At 39.6% G+C, this 25,016-nt stretch overlaps 1 protein-coding gene across 4 annotated transcripts in view; it reads right to left on the bottom strand.

The window, feature by feature from the left end:
• ABCG1 (ATP binding cassette subfamily G member 1) overlaps positions 1–25,016 on the bottom strand; it is a 62,317-nt gene that overhangs the window by 14,420 nt on the left and 22,881 nt on the right. For all 4 annotated transcript variants that reach the window (XR_012578727.1, XR_012578726.1, XM_074534243.1 and 1 more), the window contains exons 3-10: positions 9,911–10,028; positions 8,657–8,789; positions 6,803–6,853; positions 4,271–4,416; positions 3,411–3,534; positions 2,009–2,123; positions 689–837; positions 427–528 (exon numbers count right to left, since the gene is read on the bottom strand). Coding sequence is in view for 2 of the 4 variants with exons in the window: in XM_074534243.1 (XP_074390344.1) it covers positions 427–528; positions 689–837; positions 2,009–2,123; positions 3,411–3,534; positions 4,271–4,416; positions 6,803–6,853; positions 8,657–8,789; positions 9,911–10,028 (938 nt within the window). In the remaining 2 variants the exon portion in view is untranslated. The remainder of the gene's footprint in view (positions 1–426; positions 529–688; positions 838–2,008; positions 2,124–3,410; positions 3,535–4,270; positions 4,417–6,802; positions 6,854–8,656; positions 8,790–9,910; positions 10,029–25,016) is intronic.

The raw sequence follows: 25,016 nt of genomic DNA, 5'->3' as shown, positions 1-25,016 counted from the left end.
GAGTTATGTCAAAGAAGTAAACTTTTTATCTACTGATTTTCTATTTCCAAAAATGAAGATTTTAAGTGGTAAGATTACAGCACACTGAAGTTATTATCTCTGCCATCCTGAATTTTCTGGAAAACCTAATTTTGTGACAGCACTACAACTTCCCACTCACTTTTCAGTAGGATTAATAACTGTATAAGAGACCTGCCAGCACAGAGGGGATTTGAACTTTGGGTTTTTAGGCCAGGTGCTTCTGAGTAGAAAGCTGTTATTGACAATGAAGATGGCAGAGTTAACAGCAAGACTGAGAGATCAGCCTCTTCCCTTTGGAATTCTGTGATAATTCATGGGTAGGCTGCTGGACAGGACCTTTGAGGACCCTCACACCCAGCTGGACAGACCTTTTTGGCCACAAAAGTTATTATAACTCATTCTTACCGAGTCCCTCATGATGGTGAGGAAAGTCCTTTTGAAGAGGATGCAGAACTGGGTGAGGCAGCTGGCAGAGAAGCTGTGGCAGCCTTCTGTGGAGGAGGAGTCCTGCAGGAACACACACAGAACAAACCCCTTGCTCTGCAGCCTTGCCTCTCATTCACAAGAGCCCACTCACATCAGCTGAGTGCGCCCAGAGCCCCCTCCGCCGAGGGAGGGTTTAAATGGGCTAAATCATGACACTCCCCATGCAGAGATGCACAAATACCTCCTCAGAGGGCCGGTGCCACAGGAAGGGGTTCAGCTCGTGCTCCCCAGGCACGTCTCGCTTGTAGTCGGAGTCACAAATCCTCTCCCTGACCGCCCTGACCAGGCGGCTGCTCTGGTCCCCGTACTCGCCCGAGGCCACCTCCATCACTGAAACACACAGCCTGGAGTCACTGCCTTGCTGGCACAGACATCTTCTCATGAAAAATCCTTTCTTTGGGATTTTTCCTCCTGAGAAGCTGAGAAGCCTCAGGAACAAAATGTAAACATTGATTATCTGCTGCTGTGGAATGCAACAGGTGCATCTGTGATTGGTCTCATGTGATTGTTTCTAATTAATGGTCAATCACAGTCAGCTGGCTCAGACTCTCTGTCCAAGCCACAAACGTTTGTATTCATTCTTTCCTTTCTATTCTTAGCTAGCCTTCTGATGAGTACCTTTTCTTCTATTCTTTTAGTATAGTTTTAATGTAATATACATCATAAAATAATAAATCAGCCTTCTGAAACATGGAGTCAGATCCTTATCTCTTCCCTCATCCTGGGACCCCTGTGAACACCGTCACATTTTGCAAAGGTTGAAATTACTGCTTTACAAAGGGTGAAATTACAAATTACTGCTTTGCAAAGGTTGAAGTTACTGCTGACCACGTACAAGCCTTGTTGTTAAATCCCCAACGCACTAACAAAACCAGATTTTAAATTTTTTAATTTTTTAAAATTTTTAATTTTTTTTTTTACTACAGGCTTTAAAGCGCCATGTGCAAATTCATATCCATACACAAACATTTAAATTTTCAAAAATTTAATTTATCTTTCCATAAATCTTCAGAGAGATCTCCTCATCCTGGAAGTTAAATGAAGTTCAGAGGAAACACAGTGAATACGGAAAATAGAATAAGTCTATTTTTGTGGCACTTTGCAATTTTTTAAATTAAGAAACAGCACTGAAAAAACCCTCAATGCTCTAAGCTGTACTACTGCTCGAGATAAAAAGAAACCAAGCGGAATACTGAAGCTACTTTAAAAAGTTACTATTAGTTACTATGAAACACTAAAGAATACACTTTATCTTTCATTTCCTGAACCTGGACTTCTAACAGAGAGAAATATGCACGAAATTGTACCACTAGGTGGCATTCAAATTACTTTGGAAAAAAAATCTGATTACTTTTATTTTGGTTCATATATGGACAAAGCACATAAGAATATATGTACAGAAGTATAAATCACATCATGGTTCCCTTTACCCTGAAGGTGATAAAAATATAAAATGATAAAGTACAGAAGAAATGAAATAAACTATTCAAGCTGTCCTTACCAAAATCTGCTGGGTTGTGGTAGGTTGGACAATTCAGCCCCAAATCTCTCAAGTAAGGGACAAGGTTTGTTACCTTCCCACGGTAAATGCACTGACCTTGACTTAGAACATAGAGCTGGAAAGCAAGAAAAAAAAAAAAAAAAGAAAATAGAAGAAAAAGAAAAAATGTGAAATACTCTCAACCAGGAATAACCAAGTTCTTTAAGTTTTGACATCACTTTAAATTGAAAAATCCTCTTTAAGGGAGGTTGAGATCATCTGAGTAAACTGGTCCATAGTCTCAAGAGTGAAAAGAAAAAAGAAGAAAAAGAAAATAGAAGAAAAAGAAACAAGAAAAAATGTGAAATAGCATCAAAATATTTGAACCTGTTGCCTGATAACATCTTCTTGTCCCTGTGGGGAGAACAGCTTGGGGAGATCTGTCACCACTCGAAATTAACTTTGCATGGAACCACAACTAATGGAAAATTCAATGCCTGGAATTCTGCACACATTGCCTGCAGGACTTCAAACACATTAACACAGAAACACCCTCATTGCAGCCCTTGGCACAGGCTGAAAATAGGCAAGGAGCTGGAGAGCCAAGCCATCTAATTTCCACACATTGTGGATATTTTGGGCAGGGATGGAAGGAGAGCTGGGGCAGCACAGCAACAGCAAAAACAGCTCCATCACTCTCACTTTTAGCCACGATTTGGCTTTAAATAAACTTCCCTGCCAGACTGGCAATCTGCAAGAGTTTGTTCACCTGTGGTGGTGGAGGTTTTCTCTCAGCTCTCACAGGACTAATCTAAATCCTCTGACAAGACTAAAATACATTTTTTATATCTAATCCAAACACACATGGTCCACATGCCATTGTTGGCTTGGAGAGAAGTTCTCCAACCGACTTAATTTCAATTAATTTTCAATACTAAATTTGATTATTATTATTATTTCATGTGAATTAACTCCTCAATCCACACCTGTGTATCTAGGATACACAGATATATTGCAGACATTGACACTGCAGCTCTCCTGCTTTTATATTGCTCTAATTTACTTCAGTGCAAGGAGCAGTGCTGGGTGAAGGCATCACAATCACCAATAATCATGATTTCACAAACCTAACAGCAAGATTCAAACATTCTACATAAATGAAGGAAATGGGCAGAGAAGAAGGAAAAAACATAATAAAGAAGCATGTTTTGCTATTATTTATTTAATTTCTTTATATGATTCGTAGCCATCAACCAGAATTATTCATGTTTTTTGATTAAAGAGGTGATTATGCCTTTTTGATGGTTTCTTGGTTTTTGATGGGTTTTGATGGTTTTTGATGGTTTTTTGATTAAAAGGTGGTTATGCCTTAAAAGTATAAGCACCCTAAACCACAGATGAAGAGAAAATTTGAGAGCAATACCTGGTCAAAGAGCTCAAACAGCTTTGCACTGGGCTGATGAATCGTGCAGATGATGGATCTGCCACCCTGGGCCAAAGCCTTCATCAGAGAGACCACCTGAAAACATGATGCACTGTCCAAGCCACTGGAAAAAATAAAATCAAACAAGTTTATTATCCACAGCCACCACTCAAAACCAGCACATGCATTTGCTGCAAGGTATCCCATTATTATCCTTTTATAAATCTTCTCTGTATAATTTTCATTTTATCATATGCCAACCTTATGCTTGTACTTCTCCATCAGGCTTTTAATTAAGTTGCAAGCATGCCTGAGAATGAAAAAGAGTATTCTCACAGCAGCCTTAAGGGAATTCTGCATTTTAGGGCAGCAGATTTAAATGCTCCCAGCTTTAATGAACAGATACATATTCATAGCTTTGCCAGCCTCCTCCCAGGCTGATCACATTCATTACCAAAAGTCACATTTTAAAATGTTTACATTCAAGCAGTCTTTGCTGGAAAAATAAAATCCATGCCACAATATTTTCGTCTCTCTCTGTTCCTTCCATTTCTTCCAGTTTGTGAATGCTTTTACTTACAGCCCTACAGTCCATCAGTTTGTGTCTGCTTTAAATATTATTTATAGCCCTACAATCCAGCAGTTTGTGAATGCTTTAAATGTAACTTACAGCCCCACAGCCCAGCAGTGACATAGGGCATCAAGAATCCAAATCAAATTATTTCTTGGCCTAATTCAGTGCTTGCAGACAACACAAAATTAGCCTTTTCCAAACATTTAGAGGGGAATAGCTTTTCTCTAGCTCTGTTCTACTATGCAAAACCATCTTTGCCTGTGTTTGATTTTTGGCCTTGCAGTACCTGGTGGGCTCATCAAAGAACATGACAGGGGGGTTGTTCACCAGCTCCAGAGCAATGGCCAGGCGTTTCCTCTGGCCCCCAGAGAGGCTCCCAGTCCTCGTGTTGGCACAGGTCAGCAAACCAAGGGCTGTCAGGATTTCCTTCACCTGGAGGGAGCAGAACATTGCAGGCTGTTGGAACATGGAAAACCTCCAGCCCCTTCGCTGATTTTCATGGAGGCTGCAGACCACTCACAACTTTGTTCCACCACCCACATAAAGCCTTTTCCCATCTAATGTCGCAGACATCTTTTATGGAAAATCCTTTCCTTAGGATTTTTCCTCCTGAGAAGCTGAGAAGCCTCAGGAACAAAATGTAAACATTGATTATCTGCTGCTGTGGAATGCAACAGGTGCATCTGTGATTGGTCTCATGTGATTGTTTCTAATTAATGGTCAATCACAGTCAGCTGGCTCAGACTCTCTGTCCAAGCCACAAGCCTTTGTTATCATTCCTTCCTATTCTATTCTTAGCTAGCCTTCTGATGAAATCTTTTCTTCTATTCTTTTAGTATAGTTTTAATGTAATATATATCATAAAATAATAAATCAAGCCTTGTGAAACATGGAGTCAGATCCTCATCTCTTCCCTCATCCAAGGAGCCCTGTGAACACGGTCACAATCTAATGTATTTATTAGTCATTTATTAGACTCAGCGTTCACAAGTTTTTCTGCCATTTACTGTTTTGACCCAAATTCTGCTTGTTTGTCCTGCATGACCTCACTCAGGTGAAAAAGGAGTGGAAATCAGCTCTTCTGTAGCTGTGTATTTATGGGTATGGCACTGACATCAAAGGAGCTTTGCTGCATGTGAGGGGCTCTTACACAGTGAAACCAAGAAGATTCTTTCAGTAGAGCTCTGGAGCTGTCTCTGCAAGGGATCTATAACAAACCCCAGTGGTTTCTGTGGAGCAGTGACCTGGTTTATCTCATCTCCTCACCACAGTCTCCTCTTTCAAGTGCAGCCATTGATTTCAGGTGTGTTCATTCCACTCGGGGTCAATGCAGTTGTCACAGGGACTCTCAGATGTTTGGGATTCCCTCAAGGCACAGCCTCAGGAAGGGCACAGCTCATCCCAGGGCTTTTGGAGCAAAAGGAGAACAATCCCGCGCTCTAGGATTTGTTTCAGTGATAGTAGATCTGGGCTGGTATTCCTAAATAAGGGAAATGGCTCTTTGGCTTCAATAAAAGCATGGACACAAAAATGAGAGAATCCATGAGCTACATTGCTCATTCAATTAACAAACCCCACCACTTCAAAGGCAGAAAGCAGCCCAGACCTTTAATACTTCACTGAAGTTTAGGAAACAGGGCCCACCATTTGTCAAAGCATCAACTGCTTGGATGGAGAGAGTTTTCCAGACAGAATGTCTGACCTGGTGAAAACTGGTGACATCAACCAGGGCCTGACCCTTTGCTTGTCCTGATTTTGATTTCCAGGAGTTCTCTCTCCCAGAAAGGGGGAGTAAAAAAATAACAAAACCCACTAAGCCTTGTTTCTCAAAAGAAGAAGCCCAACTACCTCATTCCCTTTATTTCTGGGAAGGGTAAACAGGACTCAGGCAGCACAAGCAAGGACAGCTGGAAACATAATCTGTGGTTCACCTAAGGATTTTCATTGTCCCTGCTTTAAACAGAGTCTGCAATCCTGCTGGCACAAGTGTAGAAATTCGTAACATCTTTCTGTGATAAACATTTACACTCCAATTTACAACAGTAAAATGAATTATCTTCTGCACAGGCCAGTAACATGAACTAGAAAATTCTTCTAACATGTGTTGAATAAACACAGCCCAGATTTTAACTCAAAGAGCTGCTTGTAATTACAGTGACAGTGTGAACAAGTGAATTAACTTGCTTGGCCTAACTTCACAAAAGTGTAAATGAACTAAGGCTTCCAAAGTACAATTAAGTTAACAGCTGTTTCTATATAAATATATTTTCCAATAAGAAAATAACCTGTGTTTGTTTTCTTCACAACAAGTTGATTGCTGCAAGTTTCCATTTCTGATTTTCAAGGATTCTTTTGAGTCTGAAGAAATGCCCAATTGTTCCAATTTGGAAATAAACACAGAGAAAGGACAGTCACAAAACCAGCTGATCTACCTAGGGAGTTGCCACAGGTTTCATATTTCAGGAAAAGTTGTGCTTTTCCCCATGGATTAGAGGAGCAGAGTTCCTCGTGCAGGTCCAGCTGGGTGATTTATCTCACCCCACAAGAGATGCACACTGGAGAATCCAAGGTGCATTAACAGGAATCCTGCAGAACCTGGGGATTTGTTTCAGTAAACCTTTTACAGATTTCCAGTCTTGTACAGAATGCAGGAGGCTGAAGTGAACATTCTCTCCTAATGCACATGTCAGCCTAGAGAATATGAATTATTCTGTCACTGCAAGTCCAGTGCAGTTCAGTGTTAGATAAAAAATGTCTGCTTTACTGAGCTCACTTCTTGGCATCCCCCAAATTCCACTTTGATGGGCACTGTACATACCATTTCTCTCCTCCCTTCATCTTTCTCTTGAAGTTTCAGATGAGCAGATACCTGGAATGCAAAACAGTGGAATTTGATTTTTGAGCTGGCCTGAAGCACAGCCACCACTCAGAGGAGATGTCTCAGGCCCAGCACTCCAAGGTACCACTTAAACAACTTCTGTCAAGCCAGTCAGAAAATCTGAACTTGAACTACAATGTTCCAGCCACAAGCATCACATTTTTCTGTGCAGTAAATAACTGAGTTTAATTTGACTTAGGCAAAGCACCTGAGAGAAAGTGTATTAGAAAAAATACCATCCACCACCCATTCTGCAACTCAAAGAGCTTTACAGGAAAATGGGGAAGTGACATATTTTGCACATCAAAAAAATTCCCAGATAATCCTAGAAACACAGTTTATTTGTGCTTCTCACTGTAAGGATAACTGAACTCTGCCATTCTCCAGCATGCAAACAAGTGAGCAGAGAAATAAATAATCTTATGAAAGATGTCATCTGCTGTCCTGAAAAGCAGCTCCACAAAACAACATGATTAACCTTTATTAAAAGCAATTAAACTGTTAGGTAATTATTTTTTTGTCAGAGCCTTGATTGATTAATTTTAGACAGCAGCTATAATCTGGGCCAAATTCTGCAAAAGTGGTCCCGTGGGATTCTGATGAAAACACTCAAGTAAACAAAAGAGACAAAAAACTTCTCCACAGAAAAGAGCCTTTGCAGAAAATCAGCCACATAAAGCCTGGAGTGATTTCTTCTGGCCTTAAAATTTGTGAATTGAGCTGGCACAGAGTGAGCAACCTGAGCCTTGTTTTGATAACAATTTCTGAGAAAAATTGGCTCATTTCTCAAGCTGAGCTACAGACACTTCCACACTAACTGGTCAAGCTGGCAATTCATAAACTTGCTGACATGATGCAAAACAATGAGAAGAATTAACATTGCCTCTGCATCTTGGACTTATTCTGTTCCTGTTTTTTTCCCCATGAAGAAAGAGATTTTATAAAATGAAAGAGATTTTAAAAAATACCTTAATTTTAAAAAAGGCACAAAAGAGTAGAAGTGGCAGAGAGATCACACAGAAGTGTAAATACCAGTTTTCAGTCAGAACATGAAAGATGGGGAGAAAGAGAGAGAGATGAGGTTACTCATCCACCACCCAAGCAAACAGATGGTCCCTACTGTCACAGACATCTTTTATGAAAAATCCTTTCCTTAGGAGTTTTCCTCCTGAGAAGCTGGAGGCCTCAGGAACAAAATGTAAACAATGATTATCTGCTTCTGTGGAATGCAACAGGTGCATCTGTGATTGGTCTCATGTTGTTGTTTCTAATTAATGGCCAATCACAGTCAGCTGGCTCAGATTGAGAGTCCGAGCCACAAACCTTTGTTATCATTCTTTTTCTATTCTTAGCCAGACTTCTGATGAAATCTTTTCTTCTATTCTTTTAGTACAGTTTTAATGTAACATATATCATAAAATAATAAATCAAGATTTCTGAAACATGGAGTCAGATCCTCATCTCTTCCCTCATCCTAACACCCCTCTGAACACCGTCACACCCTACAAAGGCTCATTTGGGAAGAATGTCAGGTTCCATTCTCTAGATCTAAGGAGCAGATACTTAGATCTCCTTCCAAATCACAATGCTGGGCACAAACTGGAAATTATAAAGCCAAAGAAGGATGAGCCTGAAATGGAATTCAAGGCATCACCAAATTCCAAGAACTCTCACTGAGAGGGACCGGACAGGGATAACATCTTGCGGCACTGCCAGGGACAGGACCAAGGGCACAACACAAACCATTCCCTATTTACCCCATTCAGATAAATGAGAGCAAGGAACCAATCTCACCATCATGGCCTCCTGGACAGTGAGGTGAGGAAGGAGCATGTCATCCTGCATGATGTAGCAGGAGACCTTGCGGAAGGAGCGCAGGTCGCGCGGCTGCCCGTTGATGAGGATTTCTCCTTTCATCCCCGTCTCTCTGAAACCAAACAACAACAACCAGAGGTGAATCTCACCATCACTTGTGCTGCCAAATGACTGAGCACCTGGAAGTCTTAGGGAGTTGTTCCCTCTGTGAAACAATTTTGGTAGACTGGATAGAGATGAAACTATCTCCTGTTCATGCTTTCTTTGATATAAAGCTTCATGCCATCATGCTGAAAATTTTACTTAAAATGTATGCTGTCATATATAAATCTAAAGAAATATCAAGAAATTAAAGTTGGGGTTTTTTTTAGGTTTCTCTATCCTGTTTGTTATGCCCCAAATGACAAGACAGAGACACCTTGTACAGCCATATGTCACAATCATGTTTTTATGAAAATCCCTTTCCTTAGGATTTTTTCCTCCTGAGAAGCTGAGAGGCCTCAGGGACAAAATGTAAACAATGATTATCTGCTGCTGTGGAATGCAACAGGTGGATTTTTGATTGGCCCATCTTGGATGTTTTTAATTAATGGCCAATCACAGTCCACAGACTCTCTGTCCAAGACACAAATATTTGTTATTCATTCCTTTTTATTCTTAGCTAGCCTTCTGAGAGCCTTTTCTTCTATTCTTTTAGTACAGTTTTAATGTAATATATATCATAAAGTAATAAATCAGCCTTCTGAAATATGGATTTAAATTCTCATCTCTTCCCTCATCCTGAGACCCCTGTGAACACCGTCACAGCCATACAAGACAGGATTTAAAAAATGAAACACAGTCGCTGCATTTTGGGGAAGTAGACATCAACATTATGAAGTGGTGACTAAAAAGAGTCGATTTTTCAAGTGTTTATGTGATTTTAAAAAACATCACAAACATAAGACACTGAGTCAGATTTGTTACACTGCCAAAATAGGAGGTTTTCTCTATATGTGTGTTTTTTGGATTTTAAATTGCTTTTTATTTTTGGATCAGACCTGTTGAGAGATAAATCCCAAGTGACCAAAACAGGACACAGAGGAAAAAAGATAAGCAAAAAGAATCTAATTCAAAATCTTTGGAGTGCCTGTTTCTGACAAACTGTAAGCCAAAATTTCTTCTGCTGTCGTCTCCAAGGATCCCTCAGGCTCCGTGATTTTATCTTAACTTGGGATTTTCATTGGTACTGACCTGTATCCTGCCAGAATATTCATAAGTGTTGACTTCCCAGCTCCTGAAGGTCCCATAATTGCAACGAGTTCTCCACTGCTGAACTTCCCTGAAATTCCTTTCAAAAGGGTCTTATAACCTGGAAGAGGAAAGAAAAGTTCGCTGAACCCTTAATCACATCTGGGGAGCAATGAAAGTTCATTTCCACTGGATATTGATGAAAAACAGGCATTAACAGCCACCTCCTGAGAGGCCGATGCCAACATCAGCATGCTGCAATATCAAAAATAACTATCAAAATAACTATCAAAATAACTATCAGAAATAACTATCAGAAATAGCTATCAGAAATAACTATCAAACTACTATCAGAAATAACTATCAAAAGCCAAATTGTGAGCAGGACCAGCAGCTCCTGCCATGACACAAATGGGATCACAGGGTCTCACACTCTTGCCTCCCTGCAGGATGTTTTTTAAACAGGGCTATGAAGCCTTGCTGCCATTCTCTAAGTGGCAGCAATATAAAATAGTAAAATGCTTTAATACTATAAATACTCTGAGTCCTCTCAGAGTATTTTAGCAGGATGCTGTTAAAATATTCAACATTCCACAGCTAACAGTCTTGGAGCAGGCTGCCCTCCAGTCACTGCAGTTTCAGTGCCAAAATTCTGCCCTCTCACCAAAACAGCAACTTCTTAGAGAGAGCAACAGCTGAGATCTCAAAGGCCTTTTTCCATAAAAGAAATGGAAAAAATGTCCTGTATGACAAGAAACTCAGCCAAAGGAGATACACAAACTTCATTCTCTTGCCATGAGACCTATCTTACCAAAGGAACTCCAAAGGCTTTTCTAGACAGGGGGACTGACCACAGGAACTGTAAAAACAATTTCTAGGGAAAATTCCTAGTTAAGAACATGCAGGGTGTTTTTCTCATTTAGATTAATCCATTCCAAAATTTCATGCCACCATAATTACATCCTCAGGCAAGGATCTTCTAGAGTGAGGCCACCACCTTCTTCAAGCATTTCAACTTATTCCTGATTTAATTATCTTTGCCAGTAAACCTTTATTAAAAACCTTAACTCCATGTTATTCTAAGTGTAAGCAAACTGTGCTCCAAGGAGAATTCCAGATTTGGACCAATTGCATCCACCTTGCCCTGCAGGATTTCCATGTAAAGGCATAAAAGCTGTGTAAGGAAGGTGGGGAGAGCCCTGACCAGCATTTAAAATTTTCAGGATCTCTTTCCCTTTTGTCTTTTTTTTTTCTTTGCTTGCTTACTTTATTTTAATTATCAGTGCTTCTAGCAAAAGCTTCTAATAATAAAAAAATGCTAAGTAAGGTGTCAAAATCCAGTCTCACATGTTGGCAATGTTTATGCAGTTCAATTAAAACTAAAACAGAAGGGTGGAAAATCCATTCAAATGCAGAGTCAGGGTTTGGCAATCCATTTTGCCACCCTGGTGGATATGCAGGCAGGATGTAAATTCCACATGTAAACTATCCCAGGGCTCTCATGATCAGCATGGGCTGCAGCTGGAACATGGAAATGCTGAAAAAAACCCAAATTGTCCGCAAGCTCCTAGAAAAAAATAATTGTGGGTTATCTTCTAATTTCTCCTTCTTCCTAACTTCATTATTTGTTTTCATCTCCACTAACTCTCTCTAAATTTTCTTCTTGTCACTATTCTCAATTCACACTCCTCCTATGCCACAAGAGAGAACATTTTGTACCAAAACCATTGTCATGCTGCTGTGGGGTCCCCAAATCCTCTTGCCCAGCACACCCAGCCCAGGGGCAATTCAATAGCCACAAACCTCTCTAGAAGTATCTGATCCTACAATTTTCATGGCAGATGCCCTAGAAAATGTAACTGACCAAATGGATCAAAACAACCATTTTCTTGTGTTCCTTTTTTTTTTTTTTTTTTTTTTTTTAACAGAGCAATAATTTTTCACCATAAATCTTGCCCTGGACCTAGAGGAAACAACTTGTTTGGAAGGCACCAGGTCCACAGGTACAGAAATAGCAGAGTACCCACAGAGCCTGCTCATGGCACCAGTCCTGAAAAGGAAAGCAAGGACAATCTATCAAAAGGAGCAGCAGCTCTGAGGAGAGAAATCCATGGCACCCCACAAGGTCAGGCAGCTTGTCCTTCACACCAAGGTCCCCATGCACAGCAGCGTCTGAAGGCAAAGGGCAGGAACAATCAGGCCTTTCAGACAATGTTTAATAAACTGGAAATGCAGGAACAAAGTCCTTCATTCTCCCTCTTCAGTGTAATGAGAGCCTGCTCCCTCCCAACCCTGTTAAACCTGTAAGAGACTTAAATATCAGAATGTGCCACCAATTATTTGCATTGTGCACCAGGCATTAAATACTGCACAAACTCGTGAGGGAGGATAAAAAATGTATACTGCCATCAACAAGGGGCATGCAAGCTAAAATACAGGCAAACATGTAGAAACATAAATATCACTGCCTGAAACTGAAACCTTTCCTCTCCCTATGTAGGACTGTGAGATTTAACATTACACACATTAAAGTTACTTTTCCAGAGTTTCACAAGTGATGATTGGTTTATCTTTAACTGCAGTAGCTTCCCCCTCATGACCTTCACGTGTTCTTGCCCCTCTGATAGAGTTTTCCATTTTAAGTATCCTGCACACGATGTTAAATCAGAGCAGGACTCATCACAGAGACACAGAATCAGCCTGGAAAAGGCCTCCAAGATCATCAAGTCCAAGCTTTGACTGATCACCACCCTGTCAACCAGCACAGAGCACTGAGAGACACATCCAGTCATTCCTTGGACACCTCCAGCCCCTTCCTATGCCTGGCCACCCTTTCCATGGAGAAATCCTTCCTGAAATCCTCAGCAAGTCATTTGCAATACAGTAGAGAAATATGCTTTAAGAAGAAATAAAAGAAAAGCCCCAGAACTATGAATATTAGATTAGGATCCTAATCACTGCCATTTTAAGTTGCTACCGACCCAAACTCGTCTCCTCCTTTGGCTGAAAGTGCATAATAAGCTTTTTCCATTACAAAGGTTAATTTAGTAAACCCACAAAAAGATTTGACACTGTGGCAGCCGTGTGGTGCCCCAGTATAATACTTTATGAGGAATTAAAGTCCCCTGAGCAACCACAGTCTCCCCTTTCAGAATATTGAGGCTAATCTTCAGCTGAATCAGTTGACCTAAAACTTCTATATGGGGCCACATGTGCTTCACGAGAAACAGATTATGCATTTGGAGGGGATTGTGTTCTCACTGTGAGGGCCTGTTCCACATCCACCTGCCATACATCAGGGAATTCTCACTGCCTTCAACCCCAGCAGCCCTGTCACCCTGTTCTTCTACAGTTCTTCCAAGCCTTCTGATGTTTACATTTTTGTAATGGAGTTTCTCACGCGCTTTTCATGTAAATAATGATTGTTCTGCATTCCTTTCTGGGGGAGGAGAGAATTGATGGTCAAACTGTTGGTTTGACCAGTGTTTTTCACACTCCCTTTGGACTCGACTTACACCAAGAGCAAGTGTACAATTGTGACTTTCTCCTTTTTCACTTCTCCTAAAATTGTTTCAATTTCCAATGGAAATCAGCCTGGATCTTTCAGTTTTCCTATGTCCCCTCCTGAAGTTTCTGTGACACAACCTCACAGCCTTCTAGTGACCTTTACAGGATGATTACCAATATATATTTTAAAATATATATTTAGGGGCTGATACATGTGGGAATTTCAACATCATTTTTCAAGAACTACTTAAAATACGGATTTGACATTAACACGCCATCACGAACCAGAACAACCCCTCAGCAAATTTCTCAGCCCAACCCCCTAAAAATAGACGAGTGCAGAAACAACTCAAAACTGAAACAGAAAATTCTAGCAACACAAAACTTCTTTGGTCATACTTTCACCTCACATTACATTTGGGAGTTCAAATGTTTCTCCAGAGAAGTGGAATGTGTTTTGTTCTCCCATGTCAGGATTTCCCATGAAATCAAATGTGAGGTGTGATGGTGTTCGTAGGGGTCCAAGGATGAGGGAAGAGACGAGGATCTGACTCCATGTTTCAGAAGGCTGATTTATTATTTTATGATATATATAACATTAAAACTATACTAAAAGAAGAAAAGTTTTCATCAGAAGGCTAGCTAAGAATAGAAAAAGAAGGAATGATAACAAAGGTTTGTGGCTTGGCCCTCTGTCCAAGCCAGCTGACTGTGATTGGTCATTAATTAGAAACAACCAACATGGGCCAATCACAGATGCACCTGTTGCATTCCACAGCAGCAGATAATCATTGTTTACATTTTGTTCCAGAGGCCTCTCAGCTTCTCAGGAGGAAAAATCCTAAGGAAAGGATTTTTCATAAAAGATGTCTGTGACAGTGAGGCACTGTGATATTTGAGCAGGTTCACAGCTGAACCTCCTGCCTGGCCTGACCAGACCTCCCTCCCAGAAATGGGATTCCCTCCCTGCCTGGCAGCAGCACAGACCCCCAAAAACCCCTTTTTAATTAATGCACAGAGGTGACCTCCTGTTTCTGATGAAGTCACTAAGGGAGCTCTCCTTGCTCAAGTCAACAAAATTTTTTACTATTGGAATCAGCAAGGGAGAAACATTGATAGTTTTATCTTCCTCATGGATTTTACAGAGATTTATGGGGAGATCTGTTTTTCTGATTAATCATAATTTCTGTGCGATTCCCACAGAAATTATGATTAATCTGGAAAGAAGGAAGCCATCCCCTCCTCATCCTCAGGGCAGAAATAATGCTTCAGGATGTGTCTGAGTCAGCAGCAATTAAAACACAACCAAAACCCACTCCTACCTCACAGTGAATTTCCTCAGGTAAACACCACCCCTGGGTTTTTTGACTGAAATGCTTCATTCATTTGCATTTCATTGTCAGTAATCCTCGTTTGTCACTCAGGGAAATGCCACACAGACTCGTGGAAGTTTCTAGGTGCTGTAACCTATTTCTGCCTCCATCTGTGGGCACCCAGACCCCATCTCAGGTCCCAGGTGAGCACAGCAGGCTTTCCCTGCTCGCTGCAATTAGAGCAGGATTTGCCCTTCCCAGTGTATTTGAACTGATTCTCTTTCATCACAAGCTCTTCTGGGGGCAGGAAATCACTGCTGAAATCCTGAAACTGCTCAAAGGTTCCTCAGAGCACTGACTGAAGTAAAAGAGAACAGGGAAAATTCAGCTCAAGCAGTGCCAGTTTGGCAAAGCCACAAACAACTGGAAACTGAGCCACAAAGAAATCAGCATTTGGCACTTAAAAATCAAAACCACAGACATCATAACCTGCTCTTTCCACACTCCCTGCCAGGCAGAAATGAAGCATTCCTTTATTAAAAATGAAATAATTGTACAAGGACTATATTTCTGCATCTTTTTGTGGTGTATTTTTTGGATAGGATGCATTCCTGCTGAGAAATAACCAGCTGGAAATACAGAAGACAGTTATGGCTACTACTGTGTTACTTACCTGCCTTCCTTTAATGCTTTCAACAAGAAACCTGCTTTTTAAACAGCAGTTTAAATTTCAATCCACAAATATGTTCTCCTACTGTACTATCAGCCAAATTGTTTCTTAAACCGTGACAAGAAACCACAGTGATTTCTTGGCACTGTATATTGACCCATTAAAGAATCCCCATTGTATTTTTCTATTCTAAAGCTTGTCAGCTCAGCCCTCACCTCCTCCTACATCAATTAAAAAATTCCCCAAACTTATGTAGAAGTCCAGGGAATTTCTTGGCATTGTATATTGACCCATTAAAGAATTCCCATTGTATTTTTCTATTCTAAAGCTTGTCAGCTCAGCCCTCACCTCCTCCTACATCAATTAAAAAATTCGCCAAATTTATGTAGAAGTCCAGGGAATTCTCCAGCACAAAACTGAAATAAGGGGATGTAGGACCAAGCTGTCACATCTTTCCCCTTGAGGCAGGGGCAAGGAATCCTCCCATAAAGGAAGAACACTTCTGGAAAATTCAGTTTTCTGCTGCCCCTGAGATCCACCAGAGTCCCACTTCGATGCTAAAGGCCATTCCCTGGATTATGAAGTGGACAGCAACTGCACAAGGAAGGGAAAAGCAGCACAACTTGGTGCCATGTCACACTGAAGGTGGAGTTTTCTCAGACTTATGGCTGAGCAAAGGACTTTGCAGAAATCCACCCAAACTCTGGAAACATCCTCAGGTGACCTGGCAGGAATTTCATTTGCAGATGCTTCAGATTTCCATCAGAAAACTAAACAGAAGCACTGGCAGACACTCAATGGAGGAGCACAAGATGAGAAACACACACAGAGGTAACAGCTCAAGGCCACATTTACATTTGGAGGTGTAATGAAACATTAGTTAGGAGACATTTTTCCTTATCATTTTTACATCATCCTTTTCCAGGTGTGAACATGCCAGAAAGAAATTCCCTTGCCTGTTCCTTCCTCATCTCTTATTCACTTTCTGCATCTCAGCCCTTCCCTCACTCCTGAGAAGCCACCCTCAGAAAACATCTTTGTGTTTACTACAAGGGACCACTCCAATCTGCTTCATCCAGTGATTTTCCACCTAAACCAACATTAGATCAAAGGCAGAGTGTTTCCCTAAGCTGGAATATATTTACCATATATTTCTAATTCTGTTTTAACCAGCCAGGGCACTCTGTTCCCCACCCACTGCTTGAGTACAGAGCACTTTCCCTGCTATCAACAGGGTTTGTAGATGCTTCAGTTTGTAAATTCTCACTTGAAAGGGATTATCTGTATCAATTGATGATTATTTAAATAATTTGGATTCCAAAAACCCTCTTGATGTGGATTATTTAAATGGAGGTTCCTTTCCCAAGCTCCACACTGAGTTCAAACAAGCTTAAGTTAAAGTGAATTACAGGTACAGATATCTGGAAAGAAAAATAGCATCTTTTAATTCCCAGAAAATCTGGGGGACAGAATTAGCTTCCCTGACAAACAGAGTGAAAAAATATATTGCTTTAATAACAGGCACCTTCCTAATTTTATACTGGTTTGAACTGAACCTCTACAAAGCCTGGAGGGGCAAACTCACACTACAAATAATTAAGCCTACCAAATAAAACCTATCTGTGAACTCATATGTCATTGGTTCACAATTTCTGCCATCAAAAGTGAGCAAACTTTTTCCACTAATCATTTTCTCACTCTAAAACTTTAGAATCAACACATGCACACATTTCTGCTCTGTTCACACAGTCTCTCAGGGACATGGAACAATAGGATTCTCCATTGTCTAAGCCCTGAGCCCTGCTTTAGGACAATTAAGGGAATTTGCAATTGTAATGTGTTCTTGTACCTTGCCTCAGAGAAACGACCTTCGTTATGTAAATGTCTATAAAACAGCAACCAGCAGCACCAAAACATCAGGACAGAAAGGGCAGAGAAGCCAAGGGAGTGCTTGAAGTAACCAGATCCAGTTCCAGCTCAGAAATGAGGAATTCATTCCTCCCAACCTAGACGAATAAGTCTTCCAAACTTTAAAAAAAGAAAAGAAATCCCCCTGTGGGCAGCAAAGCTCTTTCTTTGTAGTGGACTAAACTGCATTTCTTAATATAGCCCGCAGCCAGGCCTTGTCAAGCATATTGCTCTTGATCCACAGCCGATTTCCCACTTAGTGGTCATGAGGTGGATTAGTCCTAACCCAGCTGCAGGGCTTAGCCCCTGCTCACAGCAAGGCTGGGGGTGCTCAATCTGCCTAATCTGACACATCAAAATGTTCGATGCTGAACCCAAACTCATTTCTAGAGCCCATAAATTATCAGTGGGTAGGAACCAGCACAGCAAACTGGTCATTAATTCTATTTACTTTGCATTCCTGCTCTGGGAAAGGATAAATAACCCTGTGGAAATGCCTCTGTCTTCACTACAGTGGGAGTTTAAGACAATTAGCTTAGGTGAGCCTCTTGATGCTGTGGGAAATCCCATGCACTGCCAAGAAAATGATGGCTGACTTTAGCATTTTATTGTGGGTTGAAATGCCAGTTTGATTGGGGTCCCTCATTTGCTTGCACCATCACAGGAATTGCACACTCCCAATCTTCAGGCTGGATTGGAGCTCCACACCTTCAGATTCTCATCAAGAGTAGCAGCCTGGCCATGGTCAGGATGTACAAAGGTATCAGATGCAGTTTTCACTCTGATAATTGGGGACATTTCACAGATTTTTTTCTTCAAGTTATCCCCAACGCCAGCACACAGCCCTGTGCTGGTAGCACTGGGTTTAAACTTCACCTCAGAGCCTGAAAAACCCAAATGGGCTTTGGAAAATATTAATCAAAAGCTAAATATTTAAGGACAAACTTAAAAGTTTTTGAGTTTGGTTTGTGTGAATGCCTAACGTTAGACACCACATCCTCTGTGCTGAACAATAACTTCCTTCTGTGGCAAGTCAGGAAAACACACAATAAATTGGAACCTAAAGAATGATTGTGAGCCCCCAAGCCAAGATTTATGACACAAAATGTGACTGTGTTCACAGGGGTCTTAGGATGAGGGAAGAGACGAGGATCTGACTCCATTACAGAAGGGTGATTTATTATTTTATGATATATATTATATTAAAACTATACTAAAAGAATAGAAGAAAAGGTTTCATCAGAAGGCTAGCTAAGCTAAGAATAGAAAGGGAAAGAATGACAACAAAGGCTGTCTCAGACTCTCTGTCTGAGCCAGCTAACTGTGATTGGCCATTAATTAGAAACAACCAACATGGGCCAATCACAGATGCACCTGTTGCATTCCACAGCAGCAGATAATCATTGTTTCCATTTTGTCCCTTAGGTCTCTCAGATTCTCAGGAGGAAAAAATCCTAAGGAAATGATTTTCCATAAAAGATGTCTGTGACAACAAAATCCCCAGTAACTGCAGGTCACGTTGTATAATAGCAGAGAATGATGAGAAGAAGGCCAATCAGGCAAGAAACCAAGTTCCAGCAGAGGGAGAATCTTAAACCAAGCTGTAGATTATAAAGAATCTGCAAAGTCCTTTCATTTCATTGTTCTCTCAGATCCATGGACTAGATATTAAACTTATGCAAGACACTGGATGTGACAGTTCACATTGTGCAGTCAAACAAAAAAAGCCCTGACTCAGTAAAGATTCCACTCCTTTGAAACCCTGAAATAGGAGTTATGAGCACCATGCTCCTTCTCTGCTCTCCTGGCTGCTCATCACTTTATTTTAGTAACTGAATGCTGCTCTTCCTCAGGATAACTCATTAGTTATGACACTCTGTTGGGCTTGCAAGCCCCCTAATTTTGAGTTTGGAGGTTTAATAGACTATACAACCCCTCTTCCCGTATTTGTAGAGCCCATACCTCCAAGGAACAAAAAAACAGAGGTGGACACAGAATTCTGGTTTTCTTGACAAATGTTCCAGCAACAGAAGAGAGGAAGAAAGTGTCACCAATACTGTGGCAAACCTCCCTGTCCCTGTTACTACTGCTTACACCTCCCCACTGCACTGGGAGATGGATGGGTTTGTGCCAAACTCCTTCAATTCCATGTTTTTTATGGTTACCGCCAGAGCAGAAACATCTGGGCAACCTATGTTTCTTTGAATTCACCTTTTTTGCCTCTTTTTTATTTGATTCTGCAGCCTTCTAGTGAGGTTTACAGAATAATTGCCATTACATGTGAGTCCAGGGGTCTTATTCTTATTCTTATTCTTATTCTTATTCTTATTCTTATTCTTATTCTTATTCTTGTTCTTGTTCTTGTTCTTATTCTTATTCTTATTTATTCTTATTCTTATTTTCTTATTCTTATTCTCATTCTTACTCTCATTCTTATTTTTTTATTCTTTTATTCTTATTCATATACTGCTATTATTGTTATTATTGCTATTGTTATTATTTTTATTATCACCATGCAACATCCATGCTAAGATTCAGTTCTTGGGTTTCTTATTCTTATTTTATTATTCTTATTTTCTTATTCTTGTTCTTGTTCTTACTCTCATTCTTATTCTATTATTCTTATTCATTTATTACTATTATTTTTATTATTGCTATTATTGTTATTATTTTTATTATTACCATGCTACATCCATGCTAAGATTCAGTTCTTGGGTTTCTTATTATTCTTATTCTCATTCTCATTCTTATTCTCATTCTTATTCTTTTATTCTTATTCATATACTGCTATTATTGTTATTATTGCTACTATTGTTAGTATTTTTATTATCACCATGCTACATCCATGCTAAGATTCAGTTTTTGGGACTATTCTTATTCTTAGTCTTAGTCTTAGTCTTATTCTTATTATCACCATGCTCCACCCATGCTAAAATTCAGTTCTTGGGATTATTCTTATTCCTATTCTTATTCTTGGGATTATTCTTATTCTTATTTTCTTATTCTTATTCTTATTCTCATTCTTACTCTCATTCTTATTCTTATTCATATATTACTATTATTTTTATTATTGCTATTATTGTTATTATTTTTATTATTACCATGTTCCATCCATGCCAAGATTCAGTTCTTGGGATTATTCTTAGTCTTATTCTTATTCTTGGGATTATTCTTATTCTTATTTTCTTATTCGTATTCTTATTCTCATTCTTACTCTCATTCTTATTCTTATTCATATATTACTATTATTTTTATTATTGCTATTATTGTTATTATTACCATGCTCCATCCAGGCCAAGATTCAGTTCTTGGGATTATTCTTATTCTTATTCTTATTCTTATTCTTATTCTTATTCTTATTCTTATTCTTATTCTTATTCTTACTCTTATTTTCTTATTCTCGTTCTCATTCTTATTCTCATTCTTATCCTTATTCTTTTATTCTTATTCACATACTGCTATTATTTTTATTACTGTTATTATTTTTATTATCATGGTGCTACATCCATGCTGAGATTCAGTTCTTGGGTTTTTTCCTGTGGAATGCTTCTGCCTGAGAGAGTTAAAGCTGCTCCTCTCCCCTGCACAGGCACATGGAGCCCATATGCCTGCAGCCAGGGATAGAGAATGACAATTAAATAGGTCAATGAACGAGAGTAACCCTCCAACATGAATGCAAATAAATCTCTACTTACAGCAGGACCTGATGGCTCCAGAAGCAGTTATTTACATGTTGAAGCATTTTGGAGATCTGGGGCATAGCTTGTACTTTGCCTGGACAGAAAATAGCTACCCTAATTTATCTTCAACCCCTAGGAAATATGAAAGGAGGAAAAAAAAAAAGTATGAATGACGCAGAGCTTCATCTTTCCTCTGAATCTGTAGAATTGTCTTTTCCAAGCAATACCCACAGCCTAATCTTTGTCTGATAATTGCTTTTTGCTGCCTTTTTTTTTTTTTTTTTTTGTTTAATTGCCTTTGTTTCTATTACTTGAGCACACAGGAAAGGTCTTTCCTGACAAAAGCAAAGCCAAGCCAGTTAGAAATGAAAGGCTGACACATTCCCTGGGATGACAAACTAGAGTCACGAGCCTGATGCACCGTGAGATGAAAGCTGTTTGTGTGTGACAATCAGGCAGAAAGCAATTTCTCATAATTGCAGCACCTTCATACATCAAGGTACAAACAGTGTTATTCACAGGCTTACAAACAAATAAAACCAGAATCCTTCACAGCAGCCCCTTCTTTTTGGAAAAAAAAATAAAGGAAGAAGGAGGGAAGGGGAAAAAGCAAAAGTAAAACTTTGGCTCTTTGCTCCTCTCCAGCTGTGTAAGTGTTAAAGGTTAACCCTTACCCTTAAAATCTTACTGCCCTGAAGAGACAAACTCAGTTTTGGACCACTATTTCAGCTGCTTACTATTCAGCAGGGGCAAAATTGAGTCAATTTTTGAAACGTTGGGGTTTCATACCAAGGTAAATAAATGGCATTTTTCCTGTCTACATTTTCTTGCCAGCTCATTAGTACAGCCCAAATTTCACCAATGATCATTCAATCCACTGTGGTTAGTGTTTTGACAAAATTCTGTGTTATTATACCATCTTAAATACAAATATATAGGCACTAAAATTTAAGGATTAAGTTCAAAGGGTAAAAAATTGAGAAAAAGAAATAGATGCACAAAATACAGAAAACCCATAGTAGCAAGGTATGGACACTAAAACACTATGGATGACTCATTTAGGGATAGATAGCCCCTCCATGAAATCATACTTTACTTTTAATAAAACCTCCAGGGCTTTCTAGGGTTACAGCAGAAGCAGCTGAAGGTATTTAGCATCTTTTTCTTCCTCACTCATCCTCATGGCAATATCTGGTCCAAAGAGCTTGGTGCACAAAGGAAAGCCTTTTGTGATCTGCATCACACACTCCAGGTTAAACTGGAATGTGATGAGATGTCTCCTGTAAACTACAGAGGGAAAAAAACATTTTTTCAGATTGTTAGAAACAGAGTTTTGTCTAAAACATACATCTGCCATGGTTCACACACTCACAAGACAATGCTTTCTCCCCAGCCTTCAGACATGAGGAGAGTCATTTCTTGGATTTTGAAAAATGTTTTCAGCCCTAGTCACTGCAATTTAAAAGCTGCCAGAGAGTCTGATAACAAGTAAAAAATCACAGATCATTAGTCACCTCTGGAAACTCAAAATGTTACAATTGACTCCAAACAAATTCAATTTTTTCACATCACTCTAGCTCAGCTACACTAGTGATGACAGGAACCTTCTCTGAAGCACAGGTGATCTGAGCCTCTGAACACTCCCTGCACATCCCTGCCCTGCCTCTGCCACTCTCCCAAACCAATTCTGCAAACTGCAAATTGCAAACTGCAAATGTACTTCCATCCCCTCACACTCCCACTGTTCCTGCCCCATCCTCTCCCACAAGAAGGTGAGGAGCACTCAAAGCCAGCAGGACCCTGTGAAACAGATTCAGGGCAAACATCAGAGCTGGTTTAAAAAGTACATTTTAAGCTCATGCACGGAGTCTTTAACCCTACTGTGAAAAATGTGTGTTTTATGACTGGCTTTTTGCAAATATTCAAATGAATATTATATGTGTTGTGTTAGAAAGTTATGCTGTATTAATTTTCTTAAGTAGTGTGTTAAATATAGTTTTAGGTTATAACATAATGTTAAAATAGAAACTATGCTATGTAGCATACTTTTTTTTTAAGAAAGGACTTGCACTGAGACAGCAGCCACAGGACACCTGAATCTTTCACAGAAAGAGAATTTATTGCCCCATTATCAGGAGAATGAACTTCTTCCCACCTTGCTCAGCCCTGAAGATGCTGTTGGGATTCAGAGGAAGAAGCTGACACTGACCAGACAGAATCCTGTGTTTGAATGGAATTTATGCATCATGTATGAAGTGTGTGAATATGCAACAGGCTGTTGTTTTTAAGGGTTGATCCTCTGTTAACGTGGGTCCATTTTTGGGCTTATTTTGCCTAGAAAGAGGTACCTGGACTGTCCATAACTCTTTGATTTTTATTGTCTCATACTGTCCTAAATCCTAATTGTCCAAATTATTATTACTCTAATTATATTACTGTTTTTATAACCATTTTATTACTATTAAACTTTTAAAATTTTAAAACCAAGTGATTGGCGTTTTTCACACATCCAGGAGCAGAGACATGGACAGGAGCTCCTGAAGGGCCTCCAAGCCTGGAAAATCTCTGTCAGAGGGAGCAGGAGCCGTGTTTGGGAGAGCAGCCTGATGGCAGCAGGACATCCCTGCTCCCTGCCATGGGGACAGCTGCAGCACCTGGCCTGGGAGGCTGTAACTCCAGAAATACACCCAGGGCTTCTCAGCACTTCTCTTCCAAACACTCCAGACTTTAATGAGACAATAACACAGGGTAATGTATTTTATTTCCACACTAATCTGGTAAAAGATCCAACCTATGATGCTGAATATAAAAACAAAGGAAAACCTGAAGTGTGTGCAGAAATTAACCTGGATTAGGTCCACTTCTCACATTTTGCTTAGAACAACTGTGGTTTTACCTCCCTCTTCTAGAATATTTACACTAATGAATTCACCCAAATTAAAATACTTTTTGCTGTCAAAAAAACCCCTAATATATAATATATAATATATAATATACACATATAATAACCTTTAAACACCTCGGAATTAATTATCATCTTCTGTAGCATGTCAGTATTGAATATGTTACAAACAAAAGCCACTCCACAGGGCATTGCTGGTTCTGGAGTGGAAATTAGTAGAATGAGCACCTTTCAGCACTCTGGTTTCTGCTTTTTTTCTGCATTTGGAGAAGTTGGCAGCCTCACAGGGACATACATCCATTGCACTACTATAAACTCCTGAATTTCCATCTGTTTTTAAAAGCTCCAGCTGACCTACATTTTATGTTATGGATTAGTTGGAGCTTATAGAGTAGCATGAGCAAAGCAGGAGTCTTGCTGCTAACCACATATTACAAGCAATTAAATGTTTCATCAATAATATGTCCCATGGAAAAATCAAGACTTTTTAAGAGAAAACACACAAAACAGATAAAAAGAAATTCTATATGCACTTTAATTGGAGTATAAATACCATCCATTTGATTAATTTTGATTTCACGGACTAAAAAAAAAAATCAAATGTACACATTAAAATTATCTGAGGTTTAAAAAAAAAAAAAGAATGAACTTTGATTCACATTTTTAGGAGTGTCCTGGTTTGATGAGGAAGTGAGTCCATAGACTAAAGTGAGTCCATACACTAAAGTGAGTTCATACTAGTCCATATACTAAAATAAGGCATCAGAGTCATTCATCATTTTGGGAATCATGTATTTTTGGAATTATCTACACAATTATTACTGAAACAAGGTGGGAAGCAGTAACTCATCCCACAAAAGCATGACTTCCACTACAGGTTTTCCACCTTATTCTGAGGCAGAGAGAACACCCAACTCTGAGTTTTGGAGGTGGGTTTTTTTTGCTCAGTTATGTTCTTGGCATATTATTGCATATATATCTTGGCATATTATTCTTGGCATTTGGTTATGTTCTTGACCAGCAAGAAGTCACTCCAGAGGCCAATGGAACTCACTGAGGTGAGGAAGATCCAAGCCCAAGTCCTTGAGTTGGATCAAGAACCTCAGTTTGGGTCTCACAGAGTTTCAAG

This window comes from Zonotrichia albicollis, chromosome 2, assembly GCF_047830755.1.
Source record: "Zonotrichia albicollis isolate bZonAlb1 chromosome 2, bZonAlb1.hap1, whole genome shotgun sequence".
NCBI lineage: Eukaryota > Metazoa > Chordata > Aves > Passeriformes > Passerellidae > Zonotrichia > Zonotrichia albicollis.
This window is presented reverse-complemented; position numbering and strand designations above follow the sequence as displayed.